The sequence below is a fragment of the Solea solea genome, chromosome 2 (genome assembly GCF_958295425.1).
Source record: "Solea solea chromosome 2, fSolSol10.1, whole genome shotgun sequence".
In the NCBI taxonomy this organism is placed as follows: Eukaryota; Metazoa; Chordata; class Actinopteri; order Pleuronectiformes; family Soleidae; genus Solea; species Solea solea.
This window is the reverse complement of record NC_081135.1, coordinates 13,249,368-13,266,882: the sequence shown is the minus strand read 5'-3', so window position 1 is coordinate 13,266,882 and position 17,515 is coordinate 13,249,368. Positions and strand designations below refer to the sequence as shown.

The following is a 17,515-nucleotide window of genomic DNA, read 5'->3' as shown; positions in this document are numbered from 1 at the left end:
CACATTTGAGGTGTTATAATTGTATTAAATAAATGTAAAAAAAAAAAAAGAAAAGAAGAACATTATTCCCTTTACTATGTGTCAGCTGCACTTCTAGAGCTGGTTTTCCGCTAGTGGGCGCTCTTGCCTCATGAAAGAAAACCGTGAAGTGGAGACGAACAGAGAGACGTGCAGCGGCGGTTGTGTGTGTGTCGTGTTGTTTTCATGACGAGATCTTTATTATTTTATCCACGTGGACACGCGAGAAGTGCGCGTGATTTGAAATCGATATGCCTTTCGATTATTCACATTGCAGAATACATATACTATACTAATATTAATAAATAAAATTAACTAAATGAATAAATCAAATATGTTACTTTATAGTGACGGCATTCATTTATGTTATTATTATTTTTGTAATTTTATCTTACTTCATTGTTTCATGCCATGCTTAAGACATTCATGACGTCACACTTACAGTGATATTTATGGTCTAATTAATCGAATCGCTTGTTAACAATAACTGTAGGATTGGTGCGCAATCTCTCTCTCCCTCTGAACCAGTTGCCCTCTTTGATTGACAGCGCAGCTCCTTTTTCTTTTTTTTAACTTCCCCGCCGAGGGACCAATCAGCGGCGGCGGGGGCGGAGCCTGGGCATGACCAGCTCCAGCAAATATTCACAGTCTTGCGCTCTCGCACTTACTTTCCATCCAGGTTTTTGGGAGCTTCGTCGCTGAGCTGAGGCACCGTTGTTCACCCCTGCGCTGTGCCGTGCCGTGCCGTGTCTCGCTCTGTGAGTGTGAGCGTGTGTGTGTGTGTGTGGGATAGTGTGTGACTGTCTGGGACGGATCTGCAGCCACAGTATGAGAATTTCCATCCCAGCTTTTTTCATCTCTCTCATCCTCATATTTGATCATTTGATTTTTTCTTTTGATCACTCGACCTCATTGTGTGGCTCCTCTCATTTCTCGACCGCTGTCACCCACAGTTTGTTGCTCACCACCTTCACTTCTACCAGCAGCAGCAGCAGCAGCAGCAGTGGCTCCAGGTGAAAGAGGAATATCCCCCTTACTTTCCTCTTCCGTGGCCGCTCCTGCTGTGGATTTTTCATCACCACTGGACTAAAACGCAGAGGGATTTATTTATATTTGTGCCACAGCGGACACCAGCACGACTTCTTCTTCTCTCTGAGGGATGTATTATTACAACGCTGTGAGCGGTGGAGAATATAAACGCACTGTCTGCTGAATGAACTGCCCTCGTGCGCCTTTATTTTTTTTTTTGCAGCAGGTCTCTGTTGTGGAGATGCTCTAGTCCGGGGGTTTGTGGTCCGCACGTCTCCTCTGCTCTGGATCAGGATATAAAGTGAAGAATCTGCGCCTTTTTTTTTTATTTTGACACCGAGGTTTTGGTTGTTGTGCACCCGAGCGGAGGTACGTGCGCACGCGCTCACTCACCATGGGAGACTCGATGTGGAGATATTATTTTGGAGTTCTGTTTATTGCCTTCAAAGTGGACTTGTGCCGGGCGCTTATCCTGGAGTCCATCTACTGGAACACAACAAATACCAAGTAAGTGGAACACACACACACACACAGACACACACACATACATACAAGCCGCGCTCGTTACGCTGCTGGCTCCCGTTTAGTGTGTGCGTCCTGCCTGCGCTCTGTGTTGGAAGATCTGCTCATTTAATATCGCTTTGTCCCTCGCTCGCGTAAAAATAACATAGGTTAACGTCAACTATCGCTTTATAGACGCTTCTCTTGAATTCGGCTTCGGCACCGCGTGAAACAATGACTGAGAGGAGCGTGATGTGGAATTTGAATGTCTTTAATTCCCGTTCTTGTCGCCGATCTCACGGAATCGCGTCTGTCACGGAATTATTAATGGATAGATACATGCGGGTTGTGAGCCAAGTTCCACAGCCCTGCTTCATAATTAGTGAACGTTCTGAAGCGGCGTGTCCGCGCTGCTGCGCACTGTTTGGCGAGAGTTTAGGGTTTTGATCGCGGGCGTTAAAGACGAAGGATAATGACCCTTCTCCTCCACCAAACACCTGTCAGGAGAACAGAGGCTCGTATCTCATGACTCCGCCGCGGAACTGACAACAGCCCTGTTTACAATGTAGTTGCTGTTGTGTGGAATATTTATTTTACGCGCGGTGGAGAGCAGAGCGAGCGAGCGAGCGAGCGAGTGCGCGGTGCCCCTTGCTCGCTCTGCCGCGCTACGCAGCACACAGCCCCGCTACAACTCTCCTGTCACTCACACATGTATGTATTCATTATTAAATGTGTTCGTCGTGGGTGCAGTTTCGCGAGGAGTTACTGGAGGTGGTCGCGTGGCTCTCTCTTCTCTTGCACCGTGGAATTATCATATATTTTTCTTAAGTTAATTTTACGCTCCGATTCCTCGGTCAATAATAAACGCTACGTTTGGCTCAACGGCAGCTCCGAGTGCTCCATCGTATATATATATATATATATATATATATATATATATATATATATAATATACAAGTGTATTTATAAATATGATTTTGATAATTTTGAGAAAAATAGAGGAAATGTTGCTGCTTTGACACGTCGAGGAGATTTGGTGGAGGTGGCGGGACGCAGCGCAGGGCTTCTGTTACTCCCAACTATTTAGCGTGGAAAGAATTTAAAGTAGCCGAATAGTCTTCTATATGTTTGGTGCTCGAATTATTCTGAAAACTTGTTGTGCGCGTATTTCTTGTGTATGTGGACTCCCAGATGGTCCCGTTCACTGGTGTGTACGTGCTTTTGTGAACATTTAGGACATTATTCCCCTTTCCTGCTTCTCGCAAGATCACCTCACACAGACCAAGAAAGTCGGTTAAAACGAATGTCTTCAGATGAAAAGGTGTCCTCTTCTCCTCGTCTCCCCCTGTCCTCCGGCTCTCAGTCCTGCTCTCAGCCCGGCGGGGGGGCGCGCTCCTCTTTGTGGCCGTTTCGTCACGGCCGAACTCCAAAGTCACTCGGTTAAATGCAACTTTTGAGAACACAGGACAGCATTTCCCTCCCTCCCTCCCTCCCCCCCCCACGCCGTCTCTCGCGATTTCCCTCAACTTTAACGAAGAAAAGAGACGCAATGACGGGCGTCTGCGCGCAATGCTGCGTGGTTCCTGTGACGCGCAAAGTTTAGAATCACCGAATCAGACACATATTGAATTCATTCCAACCTACTCCAACAAAGAAAAGAACAGAGATCCACTACCTAATCCATAAAAAGTATAGTAATAGTGTAGATAAGCATACAAATGACATACAGTACAATGGAAACAAGTATGCGCGCTCTGCCTGTTTAGAAGAATCTGACATTGTGTGTTTGTGTGTTGGACTGAACACTGACACTGATATGTGCGTGTCTCACCATGCATCTAATCATATAACCTCATTATAGTGTCAGTTATGAGACGTGAACACATTTGAAATGTTGGTGTGTAGATGTTTAAATATATGTACCTATTATGAGGAAAATAAGTTTCAGTCCATGTGTCAGATAATTAAAAAAACTAAATGAGAGCAGTTCATTCTGCTTTTACAATACTTCATGTACATATAAGTACAAATCAAAACACTCCTGTTAGGAAACCATTTGACAAATCTGAGGCAAAACATTTAATATTAATTACGTATGTGTTCTATGTCTCAAAATGTATTTGCACAGTGGATTTACTTATCTATCTATATATATTGAGTATTTGCTGTATTGATAATTAAGAAATATAGTGTACAATGTGATATATATATATATATATATATATACAAATCATTTGTATGTTTTTAAAGTAGTACTTTTCACATATAGTCCTGAGAATGAAAGCTTTTTTTCCACTTTGGAGCCATAGTCTTCACTTGGCTTGTCAGTTTTGATTATGGAAAGAAGAAGAAGGGTTTAAAAAAAATAAAAATAAATAAAAAACTAAACAAAAAAGCAAACAAAACAAACAAGCATGTCCACCCTTTGAGAGCAGTAAAAGCTCTGGACTGCCACAAAAGTACTGGGCATTCCATGAAATTAGCTGTGCGTGTGTGCATTCTTTGCCGCTCTGTCTGTCTGGCGGTGGGTGAGGAGTTCAGAGATAAAAGGTCACAGAGTATTATCGTTGTGTGTCCAAACATATCCTCCTTTTCAATGCAAGTGCATTCTTTTTCAACAGAGTTGAAATTAAATAAGTTGGGTTAAAATAACCTCAAGCAAGAGGCTATTATTTACACATTTGCTTTGCTTATCCCTCATTACATCAATCATTAGATAGATAGATAGATACTTTATTCATCTCACAGAGAAATTCACATTAAGTACAGACCAATGTTTAAAACTTGTGATCGGGATTCAAAATGTTAACTTTTACTCATAAATTCATCTTATGATTATTAATCAATTTGTGGGATGGTTCCTAAAATGTCTGGAAATGATGGACATTTTCCCAAAAGGACAACGTCTTCAAGGAAACCAGAACATATTCACATTTAAAAAGCGGAAAACTAACTAGGTAACATACTAATTAACAAACTGTATGTATCAATTAACTGAAACAATGAATAATGAATAAAGTAGTTGGCATTCAATTATTAATTAGATAGATAGATAGATAGATAGATAGAAAACACAAAATATGGAAAACAAAAACATAAAAACGGAAGAAAAATGGAAGATTGCAACCTGAATGCAAGCTCTGTAATTATCACTGCTTATTTCAGGCTACTATTAAGATCTGTGACAGGAATTGGAATAAATAAGTTGTTACACTGTTCTGATTTGCATTGTTGAACTTTGTATAATCAGTATAGTTGTTGTTATTCCACCGTTGTCTCACTTACAATTCAGTATTTTCACTTTTTCCCCCCCTAGTATCAGCCAAAGTTTCCTAAACATGTCCTCACGGTTCATTTAAAGTCGCCCTGTGTGTGTGTATCAGTCATTTCTGGTCAGAAACACACGGTGAATATCTTTATTCAGCAGAGACAGAGCCTCCTGCCTGTGCACGGCTCCTTTGGCTCGGCGTTGAGCGTTCAGGGAAGGGTGAATGTAGGGAAACGTGAAGTTTCGAATGTGCGCGGGCTGATGGAGGGAGAGGTGAAAGTAATCTGTCCTTTTTCTGTGCGAGTGATAAAAAGTGCGTGTGTGTGCCCTGCAGATATACCCACATGCCAGGATTGTTTGCATTTTACTCGTTTACTGTCTTTATGCATGAACTCCCCAGGAAAAATGAAAGAGAATCTCCCCCCCCACTGATACCCCCTCACCCCCCAAATATCCCCCGACACACACACACACACACACACACACGCACACACACGGCTCCTTCTCCTGCTAATCCATTTTGTAGTCGGGAGGGGAGAAACAAAAGCGATGCCTGCTTTACATGGTTTATGTAAAAGGAGCACTGCCTCTTCTCCACTGCAGTTCATTAAGAGATTACATAGAAGCCCAAAAAGGCCCTTTGTGACTGGGCAGTGGTGGGGGCACCTCAGTGGGCACTTGTGTGAATGCAGGGGTGGTTAGATAGAGGGAGAGAGAGGAAGTGGGGGAGAGAGAGAGAGGGAGGGGTGACATAGAGATGTGGGTCCATCATGAATGACTGATGAAGCCTTGTGCTGAGTCTGGTAATGATGCCTGCCATCGTCATCCCAACCATCCCAACGCCCCGCAGTGACTCTAATTTGGCCCTTTTCCCTCCTCAAGAGGGAGAAAGCGATTGTTGTCATTCATCTGCATCAACCCCGGCAACAGGGGTGAGAAAGTAAAATCATGTCATGTCTGACAGGAGAGTCACCGCCGGGATTATCCAGAGGTTCACTTTTTATTTCCCGAATTACTGCAGAAAAAGGTTGTGATTAACATTGTGTCAAGAATGAGTAAGAGAGACGAAAATGGAAGAAAAGGAAAGAAGAAAGTGTCGGGGGGGCTTACTTCCCACCCACCCGAGGGTGAGGAGGATAATTATGTCTAGGCCCACTCAGATCCCACAGGCCTGGATTACAGGATGAAAGGTATAAGGCCAAAGGCACAGGGAGCAGACAGGAGGACCACGGAGAGGACAAAGAGGGGATAGGGTGACAGTCAGTGGAAAGACCCCTCGTGCCGTCGGCCGACAGAGGGCGAAAGCCCCAGCTCTGCGAAAGAATCTCGGGGTGGATTAACCCACACTGTGCTCCATCTTTGTCGGCTGCTATAATGAATCCCTGCACAGCAGCTGGGATTGTGAGTCAAAAAGTTCTCTGCAGTAAATATTCCCCCTCTGCTTATTTCTTTTCACCGGTGCAGGGTTGGGCAATATAGTGATATACTAGCAATATTGTGACAGGAGACAAGATGTGGTCTTAGATTTTGAATATCGTCATGTCGTGATAAGGCGACTTTTCCTGCTTTTAAAGGCGGTTGCACTGATAATCATCATGTTTATATTCAATACATTTGTGGAACACACCAAATATTATTTATGATATAAGTATGTCGCCAAAGTTGTCACTTAATAACACTTCTTTAGTATTTAAGGTAAAATAATGACTGTATTTTATGATTTAAATATCTGTAATACAGATATTAAACAGTAGATATCTGATTTTATTGTAGAATGTAAACTTAAAAGATATTATTTATCAGCCATATCGGGGAAAGAACAAATGGGATTACTTGTATTTTGCCCAGCACTATTCAAACTAACGATCATTTTCATTAACAATTAAGATTTGGAGGATTCATTGATAGGTCCATAAAATAAAAATCTTACTTGGTGTTTCCAAAACTTCAACATGATAATGTTCTCAAATATTTAGTTTTGTTTGCAAAACAAAAGTATTCAGTTTTAATAATTTCTTTGTCACTTTGAAGATGCTTAAATATCAAAGAGCCTGTTGTTGTTAAAAAAAACAACAACACTTCGTTGATTAATCAATGATGAGTTTGATATGATAAAAAAAAAACACATCAAATTTCTCTGTGATTGTGATATGGTGCATAATCTTACCTGTCAAATTCATGCAAACAAAATAAAGAACAAACAACAAGTCTAGCTTAAATTTACCACAATTTATCTCATTATTGCAGTGGCTTATTAGATTTGATACCCCCCCCTCCACACACACACACACACACACACACACACACACACACACATGCCATTACCCCCCCTCTAAGTTCTCCCTTCCTTCCTTTGTTTGCCCCAAATGTTGCCTTTCACACACACACACAAACACACTGACACCAAACTTGAAGGCGTGAACACTTCGTTAGAAGGTAAACGAGAAAGACAGATGTCCTCTGGCAAAACTGACACGGTGTCGCCCGCCTGTGTGTCTGCATTTGACTGAACTTTGTTTTTTGCTGTTTTGTGTTATTTTGACTCACTTTGGTTAAGGTCTGTTTTCCACTGTTAGGTGCCAAACGCAGTTAAACGCAGGCACAGCTGGATGTCCACTAAAGAGCCGGCAGAGACAGAAATAAGGAACGTTGCGGGCGCTTTGTTGGTTGGGAATGGTCACGGGCCTTATGTTGAGAAGCTTGGTGTCTGAGATCAGGGATGTAGAGATGTCGCTGCGATCAGAGAGTCCAGACGGCTCCTCTCACCTTGTCACCAAATGGTCTGAGAGTGAAGTTAGAGCAGAGGGCAGAGCATTGTGTGTGTCTGTGTGTGTGTGTGTGTGTGTGTGTGGAGTGACGTATCGCCAGTATACCTCCTGTTACAGTACTGTATGTCGCTATAAAGCTATACACTGAACCACACAAAGCTGGAATAATTAATGCATTTGTGTGTGTGTGTGTGTGTCCTTGTAAGTGTATCTTTGTGAGGACCACAAAGCAAATAAACCATAGGGAGAGAGGACATTTTGGGAAAGTGAGGACATTTTGTCCGGTCCTGACAACCATCTTTTTCTATTATTGTCCTCAGTAACACTGCTGCACAATAATGTATGTGTGTGTAGGTGTGTGTGTGTGTGTGTGTGTGCACTTGTATTTGTTACCTTTTTAGCTCATTTTGTGGCCTAAACACCGACCTGTCAGTGATAATGTGTGCGTGTGTGTGTTTTTCTTTTCTAATGTGTATCTTTGTGAGGAGCTAGTGTGGACATTTTGTCTGGTCATCATTGCTTCAAAGGGCTTTTTTGGGGGTTAAGACCTGGTTTTGGGGTTAGGGTTAGACATTTAGTTGTGAGAGTCTCCCTCATGGTGGAGCAACACTAGTGTTTTTCTATATTTTTATGCAAATTAGTGAAGGGTGAGACTTTGCCACCTTCTACAGCCTCTCGCTTCTCCTTCTTTCTGTCTTCCTCCCATATGTCCTCATCACCTCCTGAGATTTGAATTCTGCAGGGTTACACTTTTCAACGGCGTGTTGTCCTGCAGGTGTGAGAACAAATGGTGTGTGACGTGATAAGAGAGGAAAAAAAAGAAAAGTTCTCCAGAAGTGCTACAACGTTTGGGTGTTGTCTTGTAACAGTAAAAAAAATAAATGCTTTATATAGTTCAAGATGTTTATAGATTCAAGATGTTTATTCACAATTTTTTGACAGTCCGTGCACAAAGAAATACAGAAATAAACCTTTTTTTAATATTAAATATATATATATATATATTTTTTTTTCTGTTAAGGCCGGTATAGTGGTTAGCACTCTTATCTTGTTTTTCCTCATAATCACAACAAGTTCAAGAAAGTCTTGTTTAAAACCACCTTTAAACAAAAGGACTCATTTACATCATATATACGGTTTACTTTTTCCGATGCCTGATCTAATGATATTGAACAGTATCGCATCAGTAATGATTCTATTTGTCATTACAACACAGCTTTAGCTAATTTTATGTGGAACACTTGTATATAGTGCAGTACCTATCCCAAATCTTTTACTTTTATGAATAATTGATGTGTTTACTGCACTGAACCAAAGCACAAAAGACTCTTGGAATGAATCTGCCCTTATTTTATTCTCGGAGTAAAGACATTTTGACAGCAGCGAGACATATTTTCAGCTTCAGACAGTTGTATATCTCTCCAGGGATTCTTTTTAAATTCATACAATGTTGAGGAGGAGGAGGAGTGCTTGGAAAGTGCAGGGGTGAAGGGCCACGGTGGTGGTGCGGTGAACCTGTTGTTTGGTCTTTTATGCAGTTGCAATATCAGGCTCTTAAGTCCGACCTGCTGCTCTCAGGCCAGGTGTCACACACGTTTACTCATATCATAACAAAGGCAGAGGAGGAGATAGACAATGATAGATAATGAGGTTTCAAATTGACAGCGCATTTGTCCCCAATCAGCCCTTAGACAGCTATATCTTAAAACCTGCATTCAAACATCTTACTCTTTTATTATTTTGTTTTCATTTCATTACATGTAATGTAGGACTGGGCAATATCATTCGCTATTAACATATATATCTTGATATAAATCAAACCAATATTTCTGATTCATGAACAGTTTTCTGTTGAAATGTTTGTACACTGTAAATACACAAATAAAATATCTACTGTTTATATCTACTGTATTACATCATCTTAAAATACACTTATTGCCTTTCATTTCACTTAATACATGCTTAATACAAGTGTTATTAAGTGACTTTTTTAAAATATATTTTTATCGATTCCACGTCATTTTTTAATCAGGATGTATAATATTATAATAAGTAGTATGTTTCAATATGATGATAACCACAATTTGAGACCATATCTTGCCACGTCACAATATAGATGTAAAGAGTTTAATTTCATTTTCTGGAAACACAAGCGTGTAACAGAGAGGCTGGTGTGTGTGTGTGTGTGTGTGTGTGTGTGTGTGTGTTCACATGCCTCTGGCTAAGGCAGATCTGAGTGTTGAACTGACCTGTAAAGACGGTGATAAAAAACAGGATGCAGCTATTATGATACAGAAATTTAAACTGTGTCAGAACACACACCCATTTCACTGTATATCTGTAAGTGATTGTGTGTGTGTGTGTGTGTGTCTTTGTGACGTCAAAAAAACCAACAAAAAAACCTTGTGAGGACATTTTGACTTCGTGCGGACATTTTATCTCACCCCCATAATTTAAAGGGACCTTTTCAGGGTTAAGGCCTGTTTTTAGGGTTAGGGTTAGAAGAGGATGTCTACGATGTTTCCTCACTAAAACAAGTTGTGTGTGTGTGTGTGTGTGTGTGAGAGCTCCAGCTCTCCTTCCCTTTGTGCCAACTTCCTGCAGAGATTGCGTTCATGATGTCAGACCTCAGATGCCGTGTGTGATAGTATTGTCGCATATGTAAAGTTTGTTCCTCACTATGTGATAAGACGTTAGATGATAAGAAACAGTACCATTAGCAGCAGCGTTGTCACAATGTAAGAACGCACCCCGTGCACAGTTTTCCATGTCGTAGCCATGAACTCAGCAGGTCCATGTTTAATGCGGCTTTTCACATCTAGACGGACCATGAAGCTGGATTCTTTCTCTGTATTTGCATATTTAGAACCATAACAATTCGTAGTTTGGAGAAGTTGCATGACAAACAGTTCATCCTTTCTTTTTGACATTTTTTGCTTCACTTACACCAATTTGTTAGCCCTCGCCTGCAGCTGCATGAAGGAAAAAAACCCTGTTCTGACATAAACTTTAAACCTAACAAACACGCACAGATTAATGTGTCCCATTCTTACCGAGGACATTCAAAGACATACTGCATAACCCTTAACGTAAACCTAATTCTAGGACAGGACAAAATGTCCTCACTTTCCCAAAATGTCCTCTCTCCCTATGGTTTATTTGCTTTGTGGTCGTCATAAAGATACACATATAAGAACACACACACACGTTCTTGTATTTATTTTTATAATTTTTGCATCGACTTTTCAAATGAAACAGCCTTCCCAAGACCTCAGTGTTTTGGGAAGAAAAGGTCCTAAAGTATTTACAAATACAAGTACACACACACTATATTTAGTATTAAGTATTTAGTGAAAACCCCAAACATGAACTTCATAAAGTTAGAGCCCCTACGCCCCTGCTCCTCTGTATGTTGTCTTTATGGAAGCAGATCAACCTCTTTAGGTCAGTAATGGCCATCATCACACACACACACACACACACACACATAATATTTAAAATAAGTACACAAATATCTTTCACCCCGGTGTAAACACATGCCCACTTGCACACACACACACACACACACACAGGTTGTGTGGACATGAAGCCCCCGAGGCTTTTTCACTGACTCATCCTCCGTCTCGCTCTCTGACTCTGTCGCTCCACTTCTCCCTCCCTCTTGTTTCTTTTGCCTCAGACTCAGATGCATACATGTCAACATGGCAGGTGGCGCTATAGTGCATACACATAATACGTCCTCCATCTCTCTCTAAGCTCACTCTCCTTGTGTCCGTCACTGGACACACGACACCGCTGCTGAGTGTGTCCCCAGGGAGCAGATGAAAAGACATCCACTCGGCCTGGGTTAGCCGCTGTGCATGTGTGGTGTGTGCATGTGTGGTGTGTGCATGTGTGGTGTGTGCATGTGTGGTGTGTGCATGTGTGGTGTGTGCATGTGTGGTGTGTGCATGTGTTTCTGTCATGTGTGTGTGTGAATAGAATGTGTATCTGTACACTCACACACGTCCATGTCAACAGCAAAATGATGCTGCTGTGAATCCATGTGTGCAGGGTTAGGGTTATCTCTGCTGTAACTAACCGCCATTTTCAACGTCAGCTGAGCGATCTATTATTTCCTTGATTCACTGGTTAGTTGTGTCAGATAAATGATTAAAGATATTATCGATCATTGTCTCCTAAATGTTCATTTAAAGAGGAGCAAAGAACTATTTGCATTTACGAAGCTGAAATACATATATATGTAAAAATGATTATGAAAATTGTTGACAATTCATTAACCATTATATTACCAATTAAAGTGTTTATCTTTGGGTTTGAACTTTTGGTCAGACAATAAGGAGACGGTAATCCGCAGCACTAAAACCTGAGAAGGTTATTCTGACACAAACAACACAGCCGTGCACTTAAATGAAGACGTGATCATCATTTACGTTAGTCAGTATTTGCACTGCCCTGCTGTCGGTTTGCTTCTTGGGATGCTGTGAAAGGCCTGGTTAACATTTCAAATTTGATTCAGGTGTGGGGCAAATTCATTTAGCGGCTAAACACAGGGTTTCACCTCTACCTTGAGCTCCAGCTGTGAGTGTGTGTGCATGTAGGAGATAGAGAGAGAGAGTGAGAGCGAGAGCGAGAGCATGTGCAAACACAGGAATGCTGCAGGGGCTCTCACTGCACCCAGACTAAATGACAACATTATTTCACTTTTGGAAAGAATTTGGGGAATTTCAACTGCTCTCTGAGACACAATGACAAAATGCTCTAGGCTCTCTCTCTCTTTGTGTGTGTGTGTGTGTGTGTGCGTGTGCGAGAGAGAAAGAGAGAGAGTGTGTGTCTGCTGCTGTTGTGAATGTAAATCTTAATTTTCTCACATGACTATATGGGCCAGTGTCAATGAACTGAATCCATCATTGGTTGCTTTAATATTTGTATTCATTTTTATTTATTACACTCATCATATATTTATGTATAAAGATGAATTTATTCATCCCGTCTCTCTCACACTTACACATATTCTGTGAGGACACTCCTAGATGTAATGCATTCTCTTGATCCTTACTCTAACTTTATCCATCACAACTAAACACTTAACACCCAAACCCAAAGATTCTAACTCCAACCCTAAAACCAAGTCTTAACCCTCAAAAAGTCAAAATGTCCTCACAAAGATGTACAAAATACGCAGGACAATTGTTCTTCACAGCCTTTTAGAGACATGTACACCTGTTCATTCCATTGCTGCCGCGATCAGATAGTGAGCCTCACACAACTGCCCACATCACACTTACGGCTTATCTTTCTTCATCGAAAATTAATGGTCACAATTAATATTTAAGCTGACTTCTTCTTCTTCTTTTTTTTTTGCCAGATCTGGGGAAGTTTAATAGCAAACACTCCATTCTATCACACATAATGAATGTCTCCTCATCCGTTTTCCCGCAGCGAACTAACGAAACTCTGTTTCTCTTCCCAGATTCCTGCCAGGCCAAGGAGTAGTGTTGTACCCGCAGATCGGGGATAAGTTGGACATTGTGTGCCCGCGCGTGGACGGCGGGATGACCGATGGCGTGGAGTATTACAAAGTGTACATGGTGCCCAAGGAGCAGCTGGAGAGCTGCACCGTCTCCAAGGCGAACACGCTGCTCCTCAATTGTGTCAAACCTGACCAGGATGTCAAGTTCACCCTCAAGTTTCAGGAGTTCAGCCCCAATTTATGGGGCCTGGAGTTCTTAAGAGGGACAGACTACTACATCATCTGTGAGTACCGATTCGTCCCTGAAGGCATCATCAGTCAGACCTTACACAGTTTAAAAGGGAAAACAGCGTCGTAAAATTTGGTTGAAAGCTGAAGAAGCAGCTGTTGATGACAGTTAGAAATGTGTTGTGGTACAAGACGGCGCTTGTGAAGTAGGGATGCGTGACATTGGACCTTTTTCCGCTATATGGTGTGCCGATATAGCTGAGGTGTTTGGGCTCACCTCATTTAGTCTCATTTAGTCTTCATCATAATACATTTTAAAACCAATATCTGCAGATACCAATATCGTATTGTGCTAACAGGAGTTCAATCTCACTTGTTTATTGTTAGTTTGGGGCTTTTTTTTAATTCAAAACTCCCTGTTTTGCTTCATCAGGCTGTTGAATTTTACTAAAATATACAAGCGATACGAGCACTGTCGCTTCCTGATCTGTTACCAGAAACCTGTGACGACTTCCTGTTGCCTCTGTTGTATTAACAACAGATGAGACGTTCTCAAATGAAAGATAACATACGTGTAGTTTATTTTTGGAAGAATACTGCATTTAAGTTTTGTGGCTAAACATTTACATGTGACGTAGTAAAAAGCCAATGTCTGTGGCTCTTATTTTGAAATCCAGTTTGACGAAGCGGGGCTATGTAAGACTGACTGTAGTGTATGAAGAAGTCTTGTCGACTTGTTCACGGAAGGAGCCTCTGAAGCACTTTCAAAGCAAAAAACATGTATTTCCACTTATTTTGTGCGACAAATCAGGTTGTGACAAGCACATAAATTCATTTAAAGTAGGTATGGCTTTATACCAATTTTATACCAACGTCGAAACCTTTATTAACTAACCTATTTTGAAAAACTAAGCCATTCATAACACACATGCATTTACCACTGAGCCACAACCAGTCATTTCAACGACTTAATGAGAAAAACAGTGAAACAAAAATTCTGCAAGAAATAATAGGCCACAACATGACTCATATAAAATGCTGCTGTTTTCTTTCATTTGAAATGTTTCACTCTCGACTGGTGTTTTCTTCTTTTATCTTAAAATAAGTCGACACAAGTGATGCGTTAAAACGATATGTAGGGTTAATAGATCCTATCGGAGTTTACTTTACTTTTGAGTTTATTTTATGACATGTGATCCACTGACTTTGACCACTATGAGATTCATACTGATAATAACCAGAACTTTGATTTAAAATGATGCTGAAGTAGCATCCACAGAAGAATGTGTTTATTCTCTCATTAGGATCTGCTTCTTGTATGAACATGGGAATCTGTAGCCGAACCACTGACGGTTGTAAGAAAATGTCCTGATGAGTAGGTGTTATGTTTCCAGATGGTGTCCGTGCTTGCCAGATCACAAAACAGTATCTGAAACTCACCTCTTTAGGTGTTGCACATGCTATTTACACATGCTATATGAGCTCACCCGCCATCCTTGTGATTCAGCATCCAGTCCCGTGCTGCAGGTGTGTTCTCATTGTTCATCACCTGCGACACACTAACACCATCCTAGGAGGAAGTTGTGTTGGGGTTTAGCGGCGGCCCCCCTGGTTAGAAACACTGAAGGTGGACTGAACCATCTGTGTGGCGCTGATGGGGGTTGTGCGGCACATAGGACCATCTGTGAGGCTCTGCCACCGCCATCTGTGAGCTGTCACAGTAGGGGAAGGCCATATTTCTGAGTGAGTCGGAAGGAAGGCAAAGAGAGCAAAGAACGGAGGAGAGAAGCGCATGGATTACTGTACCTATAACCCAAATCATCCATTACGGTGACATTTTTCCCAAATTAAATGCGGAAGGTAACAGCTGATTGCACTGCGTGGTGTAAATCCAATTTTAACGGCCTGTTCCAGAGAAGGCCTCTGAATTTAAATGTCCTCTTCTACACTCAGAAGTCAAATTAGAGGGATCTGTTTAGCAGCTGCTTCAGAAAACAGTTTCTTTAACACCACATGCCTTTTTTCTTTTTTCCACTTCTGCATAGGTGAACTCAGAGTGAACAGGCAAACAGCTGTAAACAGCTCTTGTGGCTCACAGCTGTGGGATATTTGCGTGTCACGTCATGTCTCGCTGTGTCAGTGTGTCATTTTGTGGTGCGAACGGGTCAGACACTCATTCTGTTAAATACACTTGTTGCTAATAAAGCTGGTTAAAAGACCGATAAGGGCTCCAAGGCAGGACTCCACTGACAAACACTTGCTGTCCAATACCACGCATAAGAACGTCTGTACGTCTGTACGTCTGTGTGTGCGTGTTTGCTGAGGGACGACACACACACACTGTGCGACTGAGGAGATGCAGCCATGATCATGTCCCCTCTCCTCTCATCTCGTCCTCGCCTCCCTCCAACCAAACGCAGCAGTTAATTATTTAAGAGCGGGGTGCTGGTTGTTTACTTCCCCCTGTTTCGCACTGTAGTCATCTCTCTGTGTTCCTGCCACTAGATTAGGGAGAGTTTAATAATTCCTTTATCATGATAATCGGAGTGACTTGAAAATGCTGTTTAGCTCAACAACAAACAGTACTCATGTTTTATCTTTCTAGTCATTCCAGGATGTAAGGATTTGTAATGATCTAAATATATATATATTTAGATCATAGATACAGATATTTAGCCGTCTTTGAATCCTGAACTCGGGGGTATTTGAGGTTGCTCTGAGGTTCTGCAGCATAATTAGTTCATCTGTTTCCATCTGAATGTCTTCATTTATGCATATCTTCTGAAAGCTTATGGACATTACTGATGAACATATTTGCTTGGTTACAAAATGTAAGGTAAAGTAATTATTTTATGAGTAAAAGGCAATCATAATCTCTATACTCAACATATGAATTTTATTCAAACATGAATGAGACATGATGTTTTGCGTACACATATGGCAACATATTTTAATTTTGATTTTTTTTCCCACCAACATAATAATACTGTACAGTAGGTGTGTTAGTGGAAGGGTAGATAGATAGTATTTGTGTGACACACAGCTGCACCAGTACAAACTGTACACCCACTGACAACAACAACACTCCCCTCACTTTATCTGCACATGCATTTCCATCTGCGGCTCTCGACCACAGCCTGAGCAGACGGGAATATTCGATTTCCCACCACCTCTACCTCCGTCGACATCAGTCTGCTGAGTCAACATGTCGCAACACAAGAGTGGTGGGAAAGTTCACTGGATAGCTTTAAAATGGAGGCTTTGAAAAAAAAAAAAAAACAATTTTGCAGTTCTTGCAAATGCCCCCTCGTCGCACTGCTGCCACTCCCATCGCAGCTTTATGCAGAGCGATGTGCGTGTGGCTTAAAGAGCAGAAAGAGGGAGCGGTGTCACCCTCTGATGTCGATTGTCTCTTGTTGATAGCTCCACCCCCGGTTCTGCAGCTTTAACGGCTCCACTCCTATGATGTGAACTTAGCACTGCTCCTGTTTTTTACGGCCTGCTTCGAGAAGCTCCAGTATTTGCAGATTTAAACACAAGAAGGAAAGCACAAATAAACACGTAAGCAGAAGAAACACAGGAAGAATAAGTGAATGAGGTGTTTTCCAAAAAGAAACCATGTTTTTTTGGGGGGTTTTTGTGTTGTGTTCTTGTGAGCCAAATGTGAATCATAGGTTGTGGGTGTAATTGTGGATCATACATGTGTTGGGATGTAACACAGTAGATATATCTCCCTCCAGCTCTATTGATCCATCAGAGTGTGACTTCACCTCAGAGTTCACAGCAAGGATCTCATTAGTGCTTTTAATTAACAAGCATTTTTTTCTCTCCATTGCTTCTCACCACCCCTCAACCCACCCCCATATATATATGTGTGTGTGTGTGAACATTATGAAGTGAAAAACAAAGGTAAATTTGCAGGCTCTCCCTTGTGTCATGTCAAAATAAATCACTAGGACTGTATGTTACCGATTAAGACGCATTTTCAAGCCGCTCATGTGAAATTTTTTACGATTTTCGCCATTCACGATAATGGTGATAAAGGAAATTCACCATGATCAAGTTACTGTTTGTGCTTTTCATCATTGAGAATCCACTATCGCAACAGAATTCCCATTAGAAATCATGACGTCTCTGACTATTCTGCTGTCATGTCTGATATTATTACCTGATATTATTTTGGAAAATCTGAACCAGACATTTTAATGAGATATGCTTGACAGAATTAAC

General features: G+C 41.4%; 1 protein-coding gene across 1 annotated transcript in view; it reads left to right on the top strand.

Moving 5' to 3' along the window:
* The first annotated feature begins 677 nt into the window (after positions 1-677).
* Positions 678-17,515, top strand: part of efnb2a (ephrin-B2a) — a 29,157-nt gene continuing 12,319 nt past the window's right edge. The window contains exons 1-2 of the mRNA XM_058619751.1: positions 678-1,554; positions 13,058-13,341. Coding sequence (XP_058475734.1) covers positions 1,442-1,554; positions 13,058-13,341 — 397 coding nt within the window. The 5' untranslated portion in view covers positions 678-1,441. The remainder of the gene's footprint in view (positions 1,555-13,057; positions 13,342-17,515) is intronic.